At 35.7% G+C, this 23480-nt stretch overlaps 2 protein-coding genes across 4 annotated transcripts in view; one reads left to right on the top strand and one right to left on the bottom strand.

The window, feature by feature from the left end:
- KDM7A (lysine demethylase 7A) overlaps positions 1–14665 on the top strand; it is a 57121-nt gene extending 42456 nt beyond the window's left edge. For all 3 annotated transcript variants that reach the window (XM_070756320.1, XM_070756321.1, XM_070756322.1), the window contains 9 exons: positions 2–199; positions 1121–1245; positions 1871–2013; positions 3245–3342; positions 4690–4838; positions 4968–5173; positions 7668–7750; positions 8726–8999; positions 10201–14665. In XM_070756320.1, the coding sequence (XP_070612421.1) occupies positions 2–199; positions 1121–1245; positions 1871–2013; positions 3245–3342; positions 4690–4838; positions 4968–5173; positions 7668–7750; positions 8726–8999; positions 10201–10295 (1371 nt within the window). In that variant the 3' untranslated portion in view covers positions 10296–14665. The remainder of the gene's footprint in view (position 1; positions 200–1120; positions 1246–1870; positions 2014–3244; positions 3343–4689; positions 4839–4967; positions 5174–7667; positions 7751–8725; positions 9000–10200) is intronic.
- A 1221-nt stretch (positions 14666–15886) lies between these two features.
- Positions 15887–23480, bottom strand: part of LOC139169757 (cystine/glutamate transporter-like) — a 30495-nt gene continuing 22901 nt past the window's right edge. Inside the window, exons 9-12 of the mRNA XM_070756325.1 lie at positions 22189–22285; positions 21428–21577; positions 18679–18856; positions 15887–16504 (exon numbers count right to left, since the gene is read on the bottom strand). Coding sequence (XP_070612426.1) covers positions 16440–16504; positions 18679–18856; positions 21428–21577; positions 22189–22285 — 490 coding nt within the window. The 3' untranslated portion in view covers positions 15887–16439. The remainder of the gene's footprint in view (positions 16505–18678; positions 18857–21427; positions 21578–22188; positions 22286–23480) is intronic.

Genomic DNA, 23480 nt, shown 5'->3' with positions numbered 1-23480 from the left:
GGAAGATAACAACAAACCAACAAAAACTCAGGGAACTGTTGTGTGTCAAGTTTCAAGTGAATTGGCCTCTATTCATCATTCCAGAAGAAGAGCAAGGAAGCTACGAGATCAGTCTATCAAAACACCTTCTAATCTGGACATTCTGGAGCTCCACACGAGGGAAGTTCTTAAGAGATTAGAAATGTCCCCATGGGAAGAGGCAAGTATTACAAGTTAGAATGAAATAAAATACAAAAAAGCTGGGTACAAAATACTATGATACGATTGTAATTTATTGCTGCTAAAATATTGTGTGCTTACATAATATATCAGCTCAAATAATTTAGCAAATGTAGATTAAAAGAAATATAAGAGTTTAGTATTAAAGATTATGTTATACATTTCCAGGTCCATCTCTGTCAAACTGATACTGTAGTATACTAGTGCTGTTTTATATTACTGCTTACTGTTAGGATGCTAAGAAAATAATGAAAGATTCTGATATCTAGATCAAGTTTTGCTATGGTGATATTTTATGTGAGTTCTTAAAGTTGTTTTTATAGTTCCACATTGTGCAATAATGCTAGAAGTCATCAATTCCAGCTATACTTGTGTAGGCTATCTTCTTGACATGTTTTATTTCTTTATTTTGTGTCCATATCAAACTAAACTGCCAAAATGATGGCGTCTTTTTGGCTTTATCGTTGGCCAAAAAGAAAACACTTTTGGTGCATTCAATCGACAGATCAACAAATGGGCTGGACTCTGTGTCTCCACATTCGGACAGCCTATCTGCCAGCAAACTCTGCCAGCAAACACATTCGGACATTGCTATCTGCCAGCAAACTCCACTTGAGCATATTAGTCTTACCTATTCAATATCCTTCTTGACATGTTGATGCAATATGTATAATTATGTGTGCCAAGCCTCATTAATCCAGAGAATGGAAGTAGACTCCGGTATTATGAAGTACAGAATTTAATAATTTCCTATTTGGCTATGATAATTTGTACATATAAACCTGTGTTATAGTTATTATTAATAATGCATTATTTCTTCTTTTGCTTATAGGCAAACTGCATCACCAGTAATGTGCACAGAGTTTTTAAAATAGAATCTTGTTTTGTTTCTTGCTTTTAGAGCACAGCAAATTATAAATTGAACGAAAGGTTTAACAAGCCACTTCAACCATCTTCCACTGTTCCAGAATGGAGAACAAAAGACAATGATTTACGACTTTTGTTGTCAAATGGAAGAATAATTAGGTAACAAACAAATGTTACATAACTTTTGCTTTATTGAACTTTGCTAATTCTGTTCACTTCAATTGATCGATTGAGGCTGAGAAATGGACATAGTTATATGGAACTTTTTAAAAGGAAAGAATTTGGGGCAGGAAATGTGCTGTTAACTTGTAAAGCTAGATTTAGGTTTGTGGATGACCCTGATTCTCTATTTATGAACTTGACATGGAATTAAAAAAACCCTCCAGGAAGTACTGTGCAGATTTCGTTTTAAAAGGGGAGATAAATCCAGCTAGTTTTTGCTATATGGAGTGATGTGTTCTGAGAAAAGTTTGGCTGAAAGGAGACCTAAGTAAAGGCTCTGATAGCTACTCAGTATATAAAGTGTGAATACTAATGTTAAAAGGACTTAAATCAACCTTTTATAAAAGAAAAAAAAACCCCAAACAATTCTGCATTCTCTTCAAAAATTCATCAATAAAAAGACAGTATGACTTGATAAAGGAGAAAAATATTTAAATAGATTTTTAGTTTGGAGTTTTTAATATTTATAGTGAACATTAGATATAACTTTTTTTAAAGATGAGAAAATAATAAAGAGAAAACTCCTAATGGATATCATTTAGAACCGATTATTTTGTGACAGAGATGAACGGCAAACCTTCAGAGATCCAAGTCTGTACACAGCAGACAGTGAAGATGAGGATGAGAAGAAAAGAACTATTAAAACAGAAGAGCCGAAGTCCCAGGAAGCAGATGGCCATGAAGATACACAGAAACCACTGAACAGTATGTCTATTTTTTCTTGAATTAGTAATTCATACTTTTTCTTCCTTTATTTTTACGTATCCACTTGCTATATACATTATTGATGGATGTGATTTCATAATCAGGCTAGCTTCACAATGCCACAAAAGAAGGAGGGATAATTTTTTAGAACTTTTTCAAATATTAAACAGAGGAACATTAATTCTTTCATATACCATTTTGTTATATCTGACAAACTTTTTTTTACATATGCTGAACAATAGTGTTGGGCGAACCCGACAAAGTTCGGGTTCGGCGAACTCACCCGAACTTTGCCATGAAGTTCGGGTGAGTTCGCCAAACCCGAACAGCAGCAGCGCCACTGCGGCGTCCTTTTCTGTAAAAATAAACAAGGAGGTGGGGAATTCCCCACCTCCTTTTGCTTCTTTTTACTTTTATGGAAAAGGATGCCGCAGCGGCGCTGCAAGCAAAAGGAGGTGGGGAATCCCACGATGGGATTCTGGGGGCGGGGCTTTGACTTAGACTCCTTCCTCCCCGTTTCGGCTGGCCAGGAAGGAGTCTCTGTGATGTCAAAGCCCTGTCCCCGGAATCCCATCGTGGGATTCCCCACTCTCCTCCCGGGCAGCGGCGCTTCGCGGTGTTCGAGCGAATGCCGAATACAAACTTTGCAAAGTTCGGCACGAACCTGAACTTTGCAAGTTCGGTTCGCCCAACACTACTGAACAAGACTGTGTCCATATATTTAGTAGAAATATACTATATTACGTGCTGCAAAGGTTTTAAAAGCGATTTTGAATTTTTATATTCAGATTATTTAGAATTTCAAAACAATTTAATATTTACTATCATCATTTTAGTTCTAAAATGGGTACCACCAGTGGAACACAAGAATTTGAAACACAAATTTGTAGAGTTTAAAATCCATTAGAACATAAGTAAAATTTAAGATTTTTACATTCTACCTAAAGCTAGGCAGAGATGGTGTTTCTAAATAATAATAGATAGTAATAATTGATATAGATTTGTTAATTTATTCACATGTAGGGAAATTGGTTGAGTTTAAATTTATGAGAATGAGGCAAGAGAGAAAATTAGAAAAGAAATTTAAGCACTGCAGTTTATTATTGTTCTGATACCAAATTCTATTTCCTTCTAAGCAATGAACTGTTGTGGGATTAAGAGATTGGCCAAAAAAGAAAATAAAACATAATGTATGTAATGAAAAATCTAATGTCCCTCTTTTTGTTTTCAGTGTTTTTTGAAAGTGTGAAATCAGAACTCAGGAATGGCAGCTCAGAATATTCTGATATTTCTGATTCAGAAGAATCTGAACCTGATTGCACTAACCAGGTAAAGATGCCTGGAAAAAATGTATGGAAAAAAGATGTATGGAAAAAATAGCAAAAAAGACTTCTGTGTATGACTAAATAAAAGATTAGCTACTCAAGATGAGTGAGTTAGACTGAACACAATATACAGTATACAATATTAGGAGTTTTACAAAATAATTTCCCCCTGAGTCTAAGATGCCTGTTTTAAAAACTGGAAATTGCTTCTTTCCTGTTCAATGTTCTTGATTCTTGACTGATCATAATGTGTGACCATGATTAAAAATATGACTAATCCATATTGAATAGCAATTGAATCTGTAGTGAGTGGATGCTCTTTTTAATTCACACAATTCCCACCCCCATTTGTTATATTTAATATGGATTACTCATGTATATGGGGACATTTGTATCTTATTTTTCATCATATTTGACCTTTATATTCATTTATTTAAGATTTCCCAACTGCAAATTGACTAAATAGATCAAGCAATAAAAATATAAAACGAAATGCTATTCAATCTCATACTGCAAAAACATAGGCAAATATACATCTAACAAAGGTTTTCAACCATCTTAATTCAAGACTTGGGAGAAGCTTTTCAAGACCATATGAAATACTAACAAGGTGAAAGCCCTATGGATTTCAGAAGAGATCTCATTGCACAGGGTAAATGCTGTGACAGAGAATGCATGCTTCCTGGGACTTATAAACAACACTGTTTAACTGAAGAAATCTGGAACATGTCTAGTCTATCAGTACCAACTGGCAAGGCAGAAACTATAGAAAATAGGTAGTTCCACAAATAATCTAGCCCTGTGCCAGGTAGTGTTTTATATGTCTTATATGTAGGATTGGTACCTATGATCCCACCTGGACTTGTAGAGGCAACCATTGCAATTTAAAAAGATGTGTCACATGAAAATACAGAGTCATGCCTATTACTGTTTGTGCTTTTGAATCTGGATCTATTGGAACCTTTTAGTTGATTTCAAGGGCAGCTTCACATAGAGTATATTGCATTAGTCAATCCACAATTGTCCCAAGGGTCTTCTGATCAAAGAAAGAGGAGAACTAGTATACCAAATGAAGCTGGGAAAAGGGCCTCTAGGCCTCAGCTGTCACCTGTTTGATCAAGAACAGTGAGTTTAAGAAGATTCTTAAATTGCAGACTACTCTTGAATGGGTTGTTCCAAATAACAGTGTTAAAGTTAGGATTCACACTAAGACATTTCAGCAATCTTTTCACATTCACTACAGTATTTGACTGAAAAAAACCCTATTCTCTTTCTGATGACTCAATTACAATTTAAATCACTGATTATGTTTAAGTCAGTGGAATGCATAAATAATTTTCTCTCCCTCCAGCAAAAGGATTCCTCACTAGAGGAATCGGAAAGCTCAGGAGATGATGAAAAACAAGAAGTAACTTCAAATTTTAAAGAGGAAAATAAAGTAACACAGGACCTGTTTCAAATCACAGAGAAGCCATCTAGAAATGAAAATGCAAATAAAATGTGAGTAATTATATAGGAGATCTATAATACAAAATTATTGGAGATAATTTCAACAAAATGACACTGAACAGGAATACACATACTACGTGTATATGTATGTAGCTGTACTTCTGGTCTTTCTTTTTTTAGGGAATGTCCTACCTCGACAAGTATAGAGGAAGAAGCTATTCAGGGCATGCTGTCAATGGCAGGATTGCACTATACCACTTGTTTACCAAGTCATACTCAGACCACAGACAGCATTGACCGAAGAAGCTTTGTTCCAGATTACAGAAGCTATTCCAAAAATAGGCATAAAGATAAAATGTCTTCTCAGAGTTATAAACCAGAATATGGTAAGTTGTCCTGTTGCTAGATATTTAGGGGTAGATTGAAGATAAATTGTAACCTAACGATTTGCAATGGATCAGTAAGGTTTTGTAACTTTCATTTGTTTAACAATAACAGAAATAAAACATTATCCATTTAGCAAATGATATTGCTCTAGCTACAAAAGTTTTGAGGAAATTAGTTGTGGATTTTATATGTAGATTAATTCCATCCTGGTTCTTAAAGCCTGAGTTCAACATTGTTTATTTTAAATCTGTGTCTTTTGAGTAGGCTCCAGTACTTCTAAGTGAAAAGGAAACAATTAGCTCATTCTGAAATCCAAAATTCATCAGGCATGGGTTATTCAGAATAGAAACACTGGTCTCTATGGGAAAAATGATTCTTCCGAACAATTCCCTACCACCATTAGGTCTATCCAAATCAAACCATCATATACCCTCCAAGTTTTTCAGTTTTATTTACAGGAAGAATGAGTTTCACTTCAGAATTCTTCTATTCAGCCATTCCTTGACTCATAAACAGTCTTCACAGACAGTATCATTGATTTGGTGCACTACTTAAGAACTCAGGGAGTACACAGAAAAACAGACAAAACTTTTCGTGTGGTAGAAACAATCAGGACTGTTGATCAGACTTTTCAGTGTTTGTGTTTATAACACTGCGTTTGTGGTCAGTAGGGAGAAAAGTTCTCTGAGAATCATAATAGGCACTTAGTGGGAAAAGACTTTCCTGTCTCAAGAGTGCAGACTAATGATCCAGATTGTGATTCAGGAAGTGTTAACATGTAGCATTCACTTATAGCCCAAATAAAGATGCAGCATATGATGACTGTAGTTCAGGACTTGGTATGATTGTATGCAAGGACAATACCCAGATTTCTTCTTTCATTAATTGAAAGGCGTGCATTAATGTCAAATTTAATTCTTTGCAAGTAGGGTTGGTGGAGCCAACTGGTATTGGTGAATGCCCTTGAGAGAATCTTATAATGTCTGTATTGCCATGGATACAATCATGTTGGGCTGGGGAACTTCTTTTCAGAATAATTAAATTCAAAGGCTTAGTCTCTAGAGAAATAAATTCTTTCAATTAGTCTGTTGGAGATGAGGCCAATTCACCTTATATTAAAAGCTTTCCTCTGATTGAATGGCATCGTATTATGAGCTGCACAAACAGTATCTCCATAAATACTTACATGAATAATAATATAAGGACCATGAACTGTGCAGTATGCTTGGAGCCTAATGTGCTCAGCACAGGACAGGACATGATGATGAATAAAAGAGATTGCAAAAAGAGATATATCACTTATTCCTCTGGTTCAAGAAACATTTACCTTACCTATTGGCTGAATATATATGGGATACAATGTTTCAGCAAATTGGCTAAATTAATCTGCCTGATGTTAAGTTGGAGAGTTCCATTTTACAGTGGTGGAGAACAAAAAAAATCCCTGCATGCAATCCTGCAAATTCCAGTTTTAACATAGGGAATGCACCAAGTATGCAAGCTCAGTATGCAAGTGATATGGATCATTACCTTTTGGCTCAGAGGACTCGAGATGAGCTTTGAGGAACTGTGACACCTTTCCATGTGCTTAGACATCTTGATCCAGGGTGTATGTAGATGTAAAATAGCTTTATCTCAGTGCATGGAACATGAAACAAAACCAAATCACAAGGACTATCTGCAATGACAGCAGATATCATTTTGGCTTCCCCAATCTCCAAACATGGTTCACATACAGTATATCATTTGACTTGGAGAGTCCTAATCTGCTGATCAGAAAAGACTGGTGTATTTGTCACTTAATATAGTTCATAAAATCAGACCCTTGTTATATTCTAAATACTAGTTCTATATTTTCTCTTTATTTAGTTTTAGAATTTGCGTAAAGAACAGTTTTAAGTCTTATTTATGCAATTCAAAAGTATTTCTTAATGTTTAAGCCCCTCTATATATTACAGTACAGGTAGTCCTTGATTTACCACCACAGTTGGGCCCAAAATTTCTGTTGAGACATTTGTTTAGTGAGTTTCTCCCATTTTACAACCTTTTGGGCCACAGCTGTTAAGTTAATCACCACAGTTGATAAATTAACAACACAGTTGTTAAGTGAATTTGGGCTCCTCATTGATTTTGCTTGCCAAAAGGTTGCCAAAAGTGATCACATGACTTTGGGACACAGCAATGGTCATACTTATAGGTCAGTTGCCAATCATCTGAATTTTGATTGCAAGATCATAAGGATGCTACAAAGGTCATGAGTGTAAAAATGGTCAGAACTCACTGTTTTCAGTGCCATTGTAATTTTGAACCATCATTACATGAACTATTGTAAGTTGAGGACTACTTGTATATGAACTGTGGATAAGAAATAGAGTGAACAAAACTCTATGAATCAACAATTATTATCAATGCAGGAAAAATAGGAGAGAATTCTTCTCTTTTTAAAAATCAGAATTCTTGAAATGATTTTGAACATTTAAAATTTCCATACAGGCAAGCACATACAAGATGAAAAAGAAATAGGAGCTTCAGCGTTTCTTACACCGTTACATGCAGTTTCTAAAATCAGTCATCAGGTGAGATGCAGTATATTGACTTTTTAAAAATACAGATTCGATTTTTTTAAATAAGTCCATGCCACATTTTGCATATTCATGTTATTTAGTTCTTTCCTGATAAAATATGTGGGTCTCTATACCAGCCAAGTTTCTGACCTATAGATGCTTTGGTGTAAAATTCTCATAATCCACTGAGATTGCCAAAGCTGAGTCTAAGTATAATTGAAAACTACAAGATTATCCATTTCCGTTTAATATGAATGTACACATTGTGAATCTTGCTTCATTAACTGAAAGAATGAGGGTGTTTCTGCAATTTTTAAATTGTAAAACTATGGGATCACAATAGTCCACAGGGCTCAATATTATGTTGTTTATTATTTATTTATTTATTATTTTGATTTCTAGGCCGCCCTTCTCCAGGGAACTCAGCATAAAAAGAATACAAAATAGACAGTTATAAAATCCAATCCTAGTACTGTTGTATACAGTATACAGTACTAAACTGTATACAGTACTGTACTAAACTGTAGTATAAAGTAGGAGGTTTAAGTATTTTTTTAGTTCTGTTGTGTTAATAGCTAATGAAATAATAAATGAAACAAATGAAATAACAAATAAGTTCAGATAGTTATAAACAATTTATTCTGATTATAGCTTGCAAACCTCTGAAAATATACTATAATAATATTCAAGATCTGTTAAAATATATGAAACTAAATGTTATAGTTTTTTAATATTGTTGAAAGATGTAATGAATTTAATGTTTCCAATTTCATGTCTTCTGCAACATTTTATATCATAAATATGTTATTTTAGTTAGTTTGTATAACCTTTCTAGCATTATAACTTTGAGTGTAGATAAATCAAGTTACAAGCAATCAAGTTAAATGTTTTATAATAAATATTGGTGCTATTCACTGTAATCTACAAATATATGTTCAAAATTTTATTAAAAGCATTATGGATTTAAATGCTTTTCTCCATCTGTAGGAGACAGGTAAAACTCAGAAACATGTTAAGAAAGAAGTTACATCTGAAACCTGTTACACAATTCAAGAAAACAGGAATCCTGTGCAAAATAATGGAATAAACTTTCAGCATAGCAAATGTATGCGGGACTGCAACTTAATTGATGGGGAGTGCAGATTAAGTGACAGCAGTCTCAGCTCTGACCGACCATATGGTGAAGCATCCACTGTACCTCTTCATCCAACCAAGCGGCCAGCATCAAATCCACCCCCCATCAGCAACCAGGCAACAAAAGGTAGTGTAGTCATCTGAATTCTTTCTTTTACTTGCTGTTACCATTTGTACCACATGCTTATCTTAAAATGTGAATATTCAGAAAATGAGTTCATCCTTGTAAACAGTTCTGTCTATTCAAATGCGATTTGAAATTTTCAACTCCAGTATTTTTCACCCAGGGGATTATTTCACACCAAGATTTTATTATGCTCAAATTTCAAAGCTATCACATTGCAAATTTCTTTAACAATGTAAATATTGGAAAAATCATCACTTTACATCTTTCATCAATGAAAATTTGCTAAATAAATTAGAAATAAATTATTAGCCCCAGGCTTCACCCATGCATCTTCTTTGTCTCAGTTCTGAGATAAATTACTGTCTTCACACTAGAGCCTCTTTTCTAAAACTGGAAAGTGGTGTTTATTTTCCATTAAAAAATACAATACAACCTCCTATAAACCTCCTGGGTCATAAGAAGCAGCCTTGTTGAGGTCAGTGCCAGAGCAGGTTCAGACTGACTTGTGCAGGATTGACCTGTTGCCACTTCTCCAGCTTCCATGACTATTTTGGCCATAGTTGCCCAAGAGAATAGAACCTCCCTGACAATTTCTGCTATGGCTTGATTTCAGGGCTCCAATCCTCCCGTGTAGGGAGGCGGAACCGTTTAGGTGGTTCTGTCCCAAGCGCCTGATGGATCCAGAGGGCTTTCAGAGGGCGCTTGGGATTTTGCCGGATTCGCTTGTACACAGTTCAGCGGAGTCCCTTGCTGTGGCCTGGAATATGGCAGCGGCAGGGGCTCTTGACCAGATTGCGCCTTTGCAACCTCTCTGTGGCAGTAGACCCTGGAGATCTCCTTGGTTTACTGAGCAGCTCTGAGTGATGAAACGCCAGAAGAGATGTCCAGAGAAGCATTGGAGGAGACACAGGACAGGTCCACAACCAATGGGTTAACATGGAGACACTCCTGGCAGTATGAGCTGCCAGTCAGTGGAACAGACTGCCACATAAAGTTGTGAGTTCCTTTTTCCTAGAGCTCTTCAAACTGTCTGAATGTTCTTCTATTAGAGATACTATTGTGGATATTACATTGAGCAAGGGGCTGACTAGATGATCTCTAAACTCTATGATTTCACAAGATTATTTTCTTAAGCTTTGAAATTATATGTAAGGACTATAATATAATGTTCATAAATATATGTGTTTATTTCCTCTTTTAGGCAAGCGTCCAAAGAAAGGAATGGCAACTGCCAAACAACGGCTCGGGAAAATTCTAAAACTGAATCGAAATGGTCATGTACGATACTTAGTTTGATGTAGTAGCTGCTTCTGCTCTTCTTCACACAAAGACCAGTATTGAGGGTAACAGTGCCTGGAGCGTCTGTTTTATTCCTCTGCTTGAAGCAGAATGCATGTATCTTATTTGAACTTTGCCTGATGAACAAAAACCCAATGCTGCATTTTCACTGTGCCACATCTGCTGAGCAATAACTTTTGGGAAATGAAAATATTTGAAAAGACTTTGAATTGGAAAATGATCTGTTTTTCAGGGCTCATTTTGATGCTTTGGTAGTGTGTGAGCTAATCCATGAACAGAAGAGTGTGATGAAAGTGGTAATCAATAATTTATTTGTCAGATATTGTCAATGAATTCATTTTAAGCTATTTATTTGGAAACCTTATGGGGGAATTATTTTAATTTTAAAATGTCAAAATGTGAAGGTTTTATTTGTCTTTAATGTCTGTCTGCAAGTGGAGAGAGCTGCATTGTTTATTCTGATTTTGAGCATTTGATATAGAGATAATAGATTTAAAACATGGACATTATATATTATATGATTTATTAAGTTAAGGACATAAAATCATATCTTAGATTCTGTTCTTTCTATACAACATCATGGGTGGCTTTTTCACTGACTCCTAAAGTATAACGTCTCTGGTAGCTTAGTTCATTGAAATGTCTTCCTTCATTACTTCCATTTCCTCTTCCTGTTTCACCATTTATGCTGGATTATAAATTAGCATAATGTGAGCAACATTTGCTTTATCCCTTCCTCTTATTTTATTTCCATGGTGTGGAGAAAATTCCATAGCCGTCACCCATGTAGGACTACAGGTATTGATTTTATGCATAGACATTTAAATACATTTTGTGAAGAAAGACTGTTATAGTGGCAGAGTATTGTTTGACTGTCTATACATGCCAGCTGATTAAGGTCTTAAGTCATTTTTGTAAATATGTAAATATGTTTGATAGCTTTTGAAGTTTAGTGTGACATACTTTATGTCATGCTTGGCAAAGATCTGGTAGTAAAAGCCGATTCTAAAATGCATGTATATAAACTAGATGAAAAATCATATTTTTGTAAGATAAAGTTGAATATTTAAGCTCTTTGGGGGGAAATGGGAAAGCATCTGACTACCGCTTTACTAAGAGGGCTATTCAGTACCAGAACAGGAATATTAAGGATACTGCTTTAGTAGTTTGGTTTTCTTATTGATCAAGAGTTAAAGCATGGCCAAAGCTACTCATCTGCTTGACTTTCTTAAATAAACTTCTCAGCCTTGTGGGCCTATCTAAAATAACATATCTAGATGTCCTGAAATAGGACCTTTCTGTGCTCTACAATTTTATATTCAGTATTTTCTGCATTTGTGTGCAACGTATCTGAATTAAACTAATTATATTTTTGTTGCGTATCAAATTAGTTACTGCAGGTACTATGACTTAGTTAAATTTCAAGGTTATAATCCTCCGTGACATTGCCACTGTCCCATTTAAATGAATAGATTGTTTCTATAACTGTGAGGGAGTAATAGCCAAAAATTTAAGCTAATATTCCTAGAATGAAATCTGAAGCAAGTACGTTTCAAATCATTTTGAAGGGCTGAGGATAATTTCTAAAACAGATGGGGAATTAGAGAGGGAAGTTCAGTTGCATGAGTGTATTACATTTGTGTAATAATGGTTTTCACTTTCTGTTAGGAAGTAAGCTCTGTCACAATAAATAAATATTTAAGAATACATTGAATGAAACTGAAGTATAAAGGAACAAAAATCAAACATACCAACCTGTGATATATCTGAGGTTTTGAAAATAAGTCTTGCTCTTCCTTCTTCAGTTTTCTTAGCATACAACTGTCAAATGTAGGGGGAAAAAAGACTGGAAGAACCTCTTGACTGCTGGCATTGCCAAGAGAATTGATTACAGGGTGAAAACTCAACATTGGTTTTTGGAAAAAGAAGAGATTTATTTATCAGTTTTAACTCATTTTTATCATAATTTTAAAAATGAGCGTTTCAAGAGTTATTTCTTCTAACTGGGCTACGGTACATTAAAATATACGCTTGCACTGTGTATTTTCCATGTGATTTAAACTGTATTCTTTCTTTTTTTTTATGCAGAAAAACTATTAGAAAGAAGCTGGTTTTGAGTTGGTTCTAATTTTCATTAGCCACATTTTTAAGCAGTTTATTTCTTCTTGTGATATTCTAGCATCATCTATTATGAAAAACATTGAGGTTACAATTAAATACATTAAAAGTATATATTCTTTATTGATCAGAATAACTAATAAGTGTCACAATTGGTCTGATTTCTCTCAGAACCATAATCATTAAAATGCATACCTGCAGAAAAGAGGTAGTGAGGGACAGAAGTAGATTTTGGATAGATTATATTTTTTATTCCATTTTTCTCATTTTCTTCCCAGATGCCTATCCTTATCAATTCTTCTCTGTTATTATCAGCATAGAGATATCATCTTGTTAGATTACTAAAATAAAAATTCTGATCATAAAATTCTGGATTTTCATGTTTCAAACACAATTTTTAAGCAGATCTTCTGTTACGACCTCAGTAAGGCTATTTCTTAGACTTTAAATGTTTTGACGAAGGCCAAATTAAATATCTCTATCAAAATTAATGGTTTTGAAGAAGCAAATAAATTATTTTAGTAATACAATGAAATTACAGTGGGCAATCTTGTCTGTACCTAGTTGCTTCAAATATACAAATAACTATTGCACCATTTTTCATTTGTAGCAGATGTCTGAATTTAATTATGTAGCCCCCTACTTGTTTTATTTTCTTGAGGGCAAAAAGAATATTTAAACCAAATTTGGTATACGTTTTCTGTATCCTCAGTAGAGTCTATATTCAAATAAACAGTCTTTTAAGTAGGCAAGTGTTTCAGCTGTAGGTTAGAATTACTTTAAACCTCTTCCTCCTTAAACCAATAGGGTAAAATAAAGTGTTTTGGATTATGTTGAAGACACAAGGAAAACAGAACTTTAGAGCAGGAATTTTAGCAGCAGTATTCTAAGTCACATTTCTCATTGTTCCATAGTCTTTGTTTTCTGAACTCAAGCTGCAGTGTAGCTTCAAAGGTAGAATTTATCTATGCAATCATTGTAATTGATGTACGCATTTCAAATAATTTTGATAGGATTGAATAACAGTCAAAGTTAAAATACTTACATTAATGTTTTTCAGTGTAACAACATATGTCCTAATCAAATTAAAGATACATTATTTCACTGTTTTTTATATACTTCAGATTACTTTAATGACCAGAATTTCCATTATTAAACTTAGGGATATTAGGATGGAAAGCAACTCCAGTCTTTCTTCCAGATTTTGCCAACTTTCTAGCTGGTAACTGGAAGGAAATTGAGAGGCATTACTTTCTACACAATTCCTTGCATCGTGCCTCTTTGATCATAATTTCTGTGCCGCAATAAACAAACAGAAACACCTCTTCCCTTTCACTTTTTTATACTAACATGCATTCATACTTCCAGACCATAAAAATCTATTCATTGACTTAAGCAGGTAAACCCAGGGCAATTTTATTTTGTGAAAGAAATGTAAATTGAATTTAAAGGCCTTACACTTTGTAGTTTAAACTGGATTAAGACCTGCAGCTCCATTCCCCCCCACCCGCAAAAGAGCAATGTTCTGTATAAAATAAAATGACTGTATTGTACAGAACAGGATGGTAATGAGATTAGCACTGATTAAAAAATGTAGTTGCTGATAAAGCTGCATTTTTGCCTGGAAGGAAACTTTGAATATAAATTTTAAGCCATAATAGTTTCTTGCTGTAAGAAGGGAATGAAATAATTCACTTTAAGAGATTATATTACTAGGAATTATCACTTCTGCTGGGAAAAAATTAACTTTGCCAGTGCTTTGGCATTTTTAAGGTATTACATTTGCAAAAAGGGGATATGTCTTGGCTATATTTGCTAGTTTTGTAGTCGTGTTTTGCTGATGTGTCTGTTTCCCAATACCTTTTTCTACTGTCAATCTAAATTCTCAATTTTTTCAGTGTGGTGAAATAGCTGTCTTTCTGAATAGAGATTTGTGTGTTCTTTGCTCCTTTTTATATGAACACAATCCCATGTGGAGTTTTTGGTTGGAAAATGGGAGGCTGCAGCTTTAAGAATGCCCCCCCCCAATTTATTCAAGTTTCCCATTCCATTTTTGCCTGCAGGCAGGGAAAGTGTATGTACAGTATTTATTTTGTTTCAATTTTACTTTAAAGTTTGTTTTTATTGGTAGCTTACTGATTTACTGTTTGGAAGGACAAGTGGCTTGTTTAAATATGTATTTGACCATAGGTTTCACTTTCTGTACTTTATAATATGGAAATTAAAATCTGTATTACTTATGTTTTTGATCTTTGCATTCAAGTGTTTAATTTCTTTTTTGTTTGCTTACTCAGATAAAGATAAAAGTATTTGCTTAATTCCATCTCTTCTATTTCTGCAACTTTTGTTTCGGTGATTTTACCATTTCTCATCAAGCTTGAAATCAGACTATCTCCAAATAGCTTCACCTTTATTAGCTTAATTTATTAGCACACAAACTATCAATAACTTGCTTAAACATATAAGAAGGAGGTCTCGGAAGTCGTAACACCTGAAAACTGATTTGCCATAAATGTGGCAAACAATTGGACAATTATATCAATAAAAATTCTAGAACTGTTTTTTTTTAATTTACTTATTTCTCAGCTTGTTAAATTCAGTTACTCTTCATAAGCTGTATTGTGGCAGATGGATATTTGGGCCTGCAAACATTTACTAGCAAATAGATGAAATTTTAGATTTTAGTGAACCCCCTTACATAACTAGAAATATGACTATATGTTCTACTGCAGGGGTCTCCAACTTCCGGTCCACAGTATGCCTAAAACCAAGCCATGCAAACAAAGCCCCATCACACTCCTTCTGGTTCATGGAAAATGCCCTCTCTATGGTACTGGGCGCAGGGGACCAAAAGGTTTGGAGGGGGCACTGCTCTAGTGTTGTGCAGTTTCTGTTAAGCCATGATAGCATACTCTCACCTTCTTTGCTTTGTTGCTAGTGCTTCAGCACTTTATAAGGCTTAGAAGCAATTATTTACAGTAGAATGTACAGTTCATAATTTATTATTGTCAAGGAATTTTTTTTAAATCTGATTGTCCATTACAAAAATTACTTACAAGTATACTTTTAAAGAAAGGAACAGAACAAACATGAAAACAAATCACTTGCCCTAAATTTTTAGGGTCATATGCATAGAATATTTACTTGGGATATGTCTCTGTAGCAGCAGTGGACAGATCATTTCAAGATTTAAATAGCCAGATATCAGAAATATTCCAATCTTAGCAAAATGTTCTGGCTCTGAAAATGGTAAACAGAACAGCCTATACTAAAATCTATCTATCTATCTATCATCTATCTATCTATCTATCTATCTATCTATCTATCTATCTATCTGTCTGTCTGTCTGTCTGTCTGTCTGTCTGTCTGTCTGTCTGTCTGTCTGTCTGTCCGTCCGTCCGTCCGTCCGTCCGTCCGTCCTTCCTTCCTTCCTTCCTTCCTTCCTTCCTTCCTTCCTTCCTCTCTCTCTCTCTCTCTCTCCCCCTTCCTTTCTTGTAGAGTCAGAACAGGCTGTTCTAATGGCAGGCCATTTCAGATGTAGAAATTTGAACCTTGAAACATTTTAAATCTCTGTTTTATACATCATTTCCAAACTGAATTAACTAATTATTACTATACTTTTGTGCAAAGTTGAACATTTTTAGGGCAAGCAGACCCACCTTTCCCATGACAATACATTCCTTATTGTGGTCCTAATGAGGACGTGATGTATTAGGCAAGAATAATATGGTTACTGTATATACTGTACTGAACTAAGACTTGCTTAAGCTTCTGCAGGAATTCCTGTTGGGTTTTTTATAAAGAGTTTTGATTTATTTTTATTCCTTATAAACTGCTTGTTTAAGCTTCTGAACAGAACAAGATCAGTCTTATACCTTTAAAAGACAAAATAAAACAAGGGATAAATAATGGAAAGGGATTCCCACATATTGTCTCTCTTCACTGCTTGACTTGGAGGTCTGTTCCTTACAGTAGAAGTGTCAGGAGTTTGCAGTTTCCTTGCAGTCTACATAGACAACATCTTCAATACGCCTGGACTTCTTGGAGAGTCACCTTCATCAGGATCTGTAGCTTCATTGTCATAGAGTCTACATAGTTCCAAAGAGGAAACAATAAAAGTTGAGAGAGTCCTCGGAGAGGGGCGGAATACAAATCCAATTAAATCTAAAACTAAATCTATCATTTGACATCCTTCAGTGAAAAAAGAATAATTAGATTGCTTCAAATATTGGGTTGGTGGCATCTTCTCATGCTAGCACGTTTTATTAAAAGACATACATTTTTATGAGCTACAGCTCTCTTGAACCATATATTTCCTTGTGAATACATTCTTGTTTTCTTTGTTTTGCAATTAAATTTTAATGCAATTAACTGCTTGTGGCTTATTTGAATTTCAGCAACACAATATTTCACAATAGTTCATGTTGGTGAAGAGGTTTTGAAAAAAGTTCACCTAAGAATTTCTTGTCTTTTTTGCTGAACATATTGTTTATTTTCTCTAGAACTATATTGATAAATTGAGTGTGTTGCAGGGGGCATCTGTACCATCTCCTCCCCTAACCCCCTCCCTGCCCGGCCCACAGAGGACAACTACAATGCTGATCCGGTCCTCCAGGAAATCTAGTTTGACACTCCTGTATCTAAACTATATAAAGAGAAATCCATATCTTCTTTATCTTCATGCCTTGACAGCAAGCACTAGCATAATAATGAATGTGATGTCAATTTTAGTGTTGAACTTTTCAGTAAGAATTTTTATCTGTTACAATCAATGCTGTACACAATGGCATAATTACAACTAAAACACAAAGCACCTGTGAGGTTAACAAAGGACAAAAATGTAGCAACCACTTTAGTACAGTGGTACCTTTAACTACAAACGCATCTACTTATGAACTTTTCTAGATAAGAACTGGGTGTTCAAGATTTTTTTGCCTCTTTTCAAGAACCATTTTTCGCTTACAAACCCGAGCCTCTGAAACTGTTACCAGAAAAGGCAGGGAGAAGCCTCTGTGGGGCTTCTCTAGGAATCTCCTGGGAGGAAATGGCTGGAAAAGGTGGGGAGAAGCCTCTGTGGGGCCTCTCTAGGAATTCTCCTGGGAGGAAATAGGGCCAAAAAAGGTGGGCCTCTACCCTCCCTGTGGTTTCCCCAATCACAGGCATTATTTGCTTTTACATTGATTCATATGGGGAAAATTGCTTCTTACAAACTTTTCTACTTAAGAACCTGGTCACGGAACAATCAAGTTCATAAGAAGAGGTACCACTCTATCGGGTGGGGAATGATGGTTCTTTTATGACTGTGGCATGGGTGCCACAGGTGGCACGTGGAGCCATATCTACTGACACATGAGCCATTGCCCTAGCTCACCTCCAGCATGTATGTCTTTTGGCTCACATGGAGGCTCTGGGAGGGCATTTTCAGCTTTGGGCGGACTTCGGGGGGATGGGGGAGGGCATTTTTGCCCTCCCCAAGCTCCAGGGAAGCCTCTGGACCCCGAAGAGGGTGAAAAACGGGCCTACTGGGCCCACCAAAAGTTAGGAAATGAGCTGTTTCTGGCCTCTGGGAGAAAGGGGAAGCAGTTTTCACCCTCCCCAGGCATTGAATTTTGGGTGTGGGCACTCGCGCAGGCGCGATAGTGTGTGCGCATGCGCTTTTGGCACCCGAGGGAAAAAAGTTTCACCATCACTGCCTTACACTAACCAAGTAGTGGGAAGTAGAATGCAAAAAAGCACATGGACAGAATGGTATGGACCAGGGAGGTAAAAGCTACACAATGAAGTAGCCAGAGTAGTGAGCATATTTATTTATTTATTTGTTTGTTTATTTTTATTTATTTATTTATTTATTGGATTTGTATGCTGCCCCTCTCCGTGGACTCGGGGCGGCTAACAACATAAAAACAGAATGTAAAAATCCAATACTAAAACAGCTAAAAACCCTTGTTATAAAACCAATCATACAAACAAACATACCATGCATAAATTGTAGAAGCCTAGGGGGAAAAGAATATCTTAGTTCCCCCATGCCTGACGGCAGAGGTGGGTTTTGAGGAGCTTACGAAAGGCAAGGAGGGTGGGGGCTGTTCTAATCTCTGGGGGGAGTTGGTTCCAGAGGGCCGGGGCCGCCACAGAGAAGGCTCTTCCCCTGGGCCCCATCAAACGACATTGTTTAGTTGACGGGACCCGGAGAAGGCCCACTCTGTGGGACCTAACTGGCCTGGTACTTCCCCAATATAGTAATATTCCTGGCTATACTTACTGAATTTTGATGTACAACAGCCTGGTATTCTAGTTTTCTGAACCACCAGATAGTAGACAGGTAAACCAGATAAAGTTAAAGCACATCCAATGCTGGTGTTCACAGGATCTGAATATAGTGACGTCCCCACAATGAAGAAACAGGCTATTGTGAATACCAGTGGGAAGAACAGAGGCACCTAAAGGAACAAGTCAGAAGGTAATCAACAGGCCATCTTTAAACATGCAAGCAGCTATAAAGTTTACAACACGAAAACATCAAAATATATTTATATAATCCCGCTAATCAAACGGCCAGTAAATTATTCATATGCTATGCAGGGTTTTCTTTTTTTTTTCTGTGTTTTTATGAATCCCTGGTTTACTTTTTGTTTGATTTCCAGAGAACATGGGAATTCAAATGAGAACATAAATTGATGTTTCTGTTGACAATGCACAATTACAATATGTAATTATGATTGTTATATTTAATCCCGATTAAATATTAAACACAAATGTATATTCTACGGTTAAAAATCAATTGTAAACTAGAATGATGGAACTTTTATGTTTTAAATATTTCATTAGCAAACTACAGGCAGGATTTAAGGACCTCTACTTCTTTGCTTCAATCCAGAAAGAAAGGAAAGGATAAATAAGCGCGAATGAATGAGGATGGTCATGAATATAGATAAAGATACAACACTGAATTACTAGAAAGAGTGTTGGACAAGAAACCATTTGTTTGTATTACCGTATTTTTTGGAGTACAGTGTTCCCTCAATTTTCGCGGGGGATGCGTTCCGAGACCACCCGCGAAAGTCGAATTTCCGCAAAGTAGAGATGCGGAAGTAAATACACTATTTTTGGCTATGAACAGTATCACAGGCCTTCCCTTAACACTTTAAACCCTTAAATTACAATTTCCCATTCCCTTAGAAACCATTTAGATTATTGTTCAACATGTTTATTTATTTAAGTTTATTAAAAAATATATTAAAGTCGGATGAAAGTTTGGCGATGACATATGACATCATCGGGTGGGAAAAACCGTGGTATAGGGAAAAAACCCACAAAGTATTTTTTAATTAATATTTTTGAAAAACCGTGTTATAGACTTTTCGCGAAGTTTGAACCCGCGAAAATCGAGGGAACACTGTATAACAGTGATTTTCAACCTTTTTTGAACCACGGCACATTTTTTACATTTACGAAACCCTGGGGCACATTGAGCGGGGTGGGGGCGGGGCTAAAAAAAAGTGTGGACAAAAAAATTCTCTCTCTCTCCCTTCCTTCCTCTTTCTTTCTCTCTCTCCATCCCTCTTTCTTTCTCTTCCTTCCTTCCTCTCTTTTTTGCTCTCTTTCTCTCCCTCCTTACCTCCCTCTATGTCTTTCTCTCTCTCTCTTGCTTTCTTTCTCTCTCTTGCTCTCTCTCTTGCTTTCTTTCTCTTTCTTTCTTTCTCTCTCTCTTGGTTTCTTTCTCTCTCTGAGCTTCGCGGCACACCTGACCATGTCTCGCGGCACACTAGTGTGCCACGGCACACTGGTTGAAAAACACTGCTGTATAAGACGCAACTTAATTTTAGGGGAGGAAAATAGAGAGAAAAATAACCTGCCCAGCAGGTATTCAATTGACTAGTCCTTAGTCTGGTCAGCTTCAGCATATTAGTTTGCTGGTTTTGAGCCAACGTGCTTGCTTTTTATCCCTTGGTTGGGGATAAAAAACAGTTCCTAAAACTCTTCACTTCTCTCTCTTCCGAGAGAAACAAGGCGTAAATCATGGAAAAGGACATGCTAGCAAAGCACAAAAGAGCACTTTGCTTGTTAGCACCTTGTCATGGCTGAAAAAAAGGTGAAAAAAAAAGATCGCTTGCTAGCAAAACACGGAAAACTGCTTCACTGTTAACACCCTGTTAGGGCTGAAAAAGAGCACAGCTGATTGTAGGAGGGAGCAACAATGAACCAAGCACGTAAGATCTGTTAGAACCTCGTTAGGGCTAAAAAAAAAAAGTTTAATAAAAGCTACAATAGTACAAAGATTTTCAGCCTCTTTTAGTGGGGGAAAAGGTGCGTCTTAGACTCAAAAAAATATGGTATGTCTTAATTGAATCAGTGTTTTATTTTTCTTCCTATGTCTTCCCTGTCAAGATTATTATTTTACTGAAAGAGTAGTAGATCCTTGGAACAAACTTCCAGCAGACGTGGTTGGTAAATCCACAGTAACCGAATTTAAACATGCCTGGGATAAACATATATCCATTGTAAGATAAAATACAGGAAATAGTAAAAGGGCAGACTAGATGGACCATGGGGTCTTTTTCTGCCGTCAGTCTTCTATGTTTCTATGTTTCTATGTTTCTATTATAAATCATCAATCACAGCCCGCGTGAGCTGCAAAAGATCTAATCCGGAGGTCGATGGATGAAATAAGAGAAAAGCTTCAAACAAAGTTACTTTTATTAATAGAAAAACAAATAAATGAGTTTTGCCTGATCACAGGCTTTCACGCACGTCTACATGGCTAGAAAGTTAAAACAAGATGGAGATTTTCCTTCTTCCCCAAACTGAGAGGAAGTGACTAGACAGGATTTACATCATAATGGGCGGGGCTAAATTAACATACATGGAGTTAACTATTTAATTACTGAATGTCTCTGAATGTCTCTGGGGTTGTCAATGCACAGCGTGACATTCCCATGTTCCTATGTTAATGTCTTTCTTCCCGAAAAGTAGTACAACAACTCTGGTTTCTAATTCAATATTGATCCTACCTTGAAAGGTCTTAGTATTGTTGGATGTCGAAAGCAATGTATCATGAACCCCAGTGTGGTAAGTCCTATGAAGAACCAGCGGGAGAAGCTATAGAAGTTCAGAAGCCCATAAAGGTCACCAATGGACACCATCAAGTAGACCAAAGGTAACTGGGTCAAGAAAGAAAACCAACAGGACATAGAAACATTTATTTTTTTGGTCTTTTTACCCAACAAAATTGAACAGTAGCAACAATTTCCTTTCAAAACAATTAGACCTGATTGTAGGTCAGATTAGAGAAATCAGTTTAGTTGGATTATTTGGTAAGCACAAATTCTAAGTTGAATTATCTAAGTGATGGGAAGGTTAATTATGAGAACCTGTACCAAATGTTAGCAGGAGGGCTTGCTTGGGAGGAGGAGGAATTATTTAGAAAAATGAAAATCTGTGATCATAACAAAGGCTTCTGCTTTAAAAAAAAGGATATCCACTGCTCGCAAAAATAAAGGGGACATTTAAAAAACATAATATAACTTCCAAGTAAATCAAACTTCAGTGAAATCAAACTGTCCACTTGGGAACCAACACTGATTGACAGTCAATTTCACATGCTGTTGTGCAAATGGAATATTCAATGAGAATATTTCATTCATTTAGATCTAGGATGTGTTATTTGAGTGTTCTCTTTATTTCTTTGAGCAGTATATATAGACTTCATTCTCAAATAAGAATGAAGTCTATATGGAACAGGGAGGTAGAATTCTCAAATTTAAGCTCATACCATTAATATCAAAGCCGGGACAGGAGTGTGTCTTTCCAGGTGTATCATTGAAAAAAGAACTGGCCACTGTCCTTCTCGCGCAGCTGCAAACAACATCCTACATAATAAAGATAGCTTTAAGTAGAGCCACTGTTTTGTAGTATTGGTTATAGTGAAGTCAGAAAAATTAATTTCATCGTTGTTTGTAAACTATAGCTTATTGTCATAGTTATGTGCTAACTAATATTTGTTCATCAAAACTACGGTTTAAAAAACACAGTAGTATCCTGCGTACGTCCAGTGATAGAATTATATTTTGTTTCTTGAAGTTGGAACAATGCAATATTGTTAAAATGCACAGTGAAATTTTAGTGATTTTTTTTTAAAAAAGTTTATGTATATAAACAGAGGTACAGAGCTGAAGGGATTGGATACTGCAGCCTAGAGGTTAATTCTCTGCCTTACAAGGGAAAGGTTGCAAGTTTAAGTCCAAGTAAGGGTATGGCTAGCTGATGAGGCCAAAATAATGCTGAAATAGATCTATCCTAGTCTCCTTTAATTTTAAAAATTCAGTAAAAACATGTGGCATAGATATGTAGATTGTTCTGAGTTCGGGTTTTGCCCTGTGTAATATTTTGAGTGTCTATGCGACGTTTCGGTGAAATCACATTCACCATCATCAGGCTGAAGTGAATGTGATTTCACCGAAACGTCGCATAGGCAAAACCCGAACTCAGAACAATCTACATACATATACCCGTGAAAATCTACGAAAACAAATCTATATCTATATCTATATCTATATCTATATCTATATCTATATCTATATCTATATATCTCTCACATGTTTTTGCTGAATTTTTAAAATTAAGAGAGACTAGGATAGTGCTATTTCGGCCTTGTTCTGGCCGAATATATATATAGTTGGAATCCAACCATCTCTGGTTTGTGGCACATATAAACTAACAATATGTATTTGTTCACTGGATTTTTAAAAACTTGCAGCATAGGAACTATAGTATGTTCAACGCTATATTATGTTTTTCTTTAAACTGTATTAGAATGTTACATAAATTAATCTTCCTTTTTTATAGCCATTCATCTCTTTAAGGAATGTGGATACACACATATGTGTTTATTTTTCCTATAATTTATTAGAGTTTAGAAGTTTCCTATAAAATTGCTGTTTGAAAAAAAGGAACCAATATATATATTTCTAATACTATACCTCTTGTATATATATCAGTGACTCTTTCCCTTCTTATTTTTAAATTTATTTTTATACCTTTATATTATTTTGATAGATCAGGAAC

The sequence above is a fragment of the Erythrolamprus reginae genome, chromosome 6, assembly GCF_031021105.1.
Source record: "Erythrolamprus reginae isolate rEryReg1 chromosome 6, rEryReg1.hap1, whole genome shotgun sequence".
Taxonomy (NCBI): Eukaryota; Metazoa; Chordata; class Lepidosauria; order Squamata; family Dipsadidae; genus Erythrolamprus; species Erythrolamprus reginae.
This window is presented reverse-complemented; position numbering and strand designations above follow the sequence as displayed.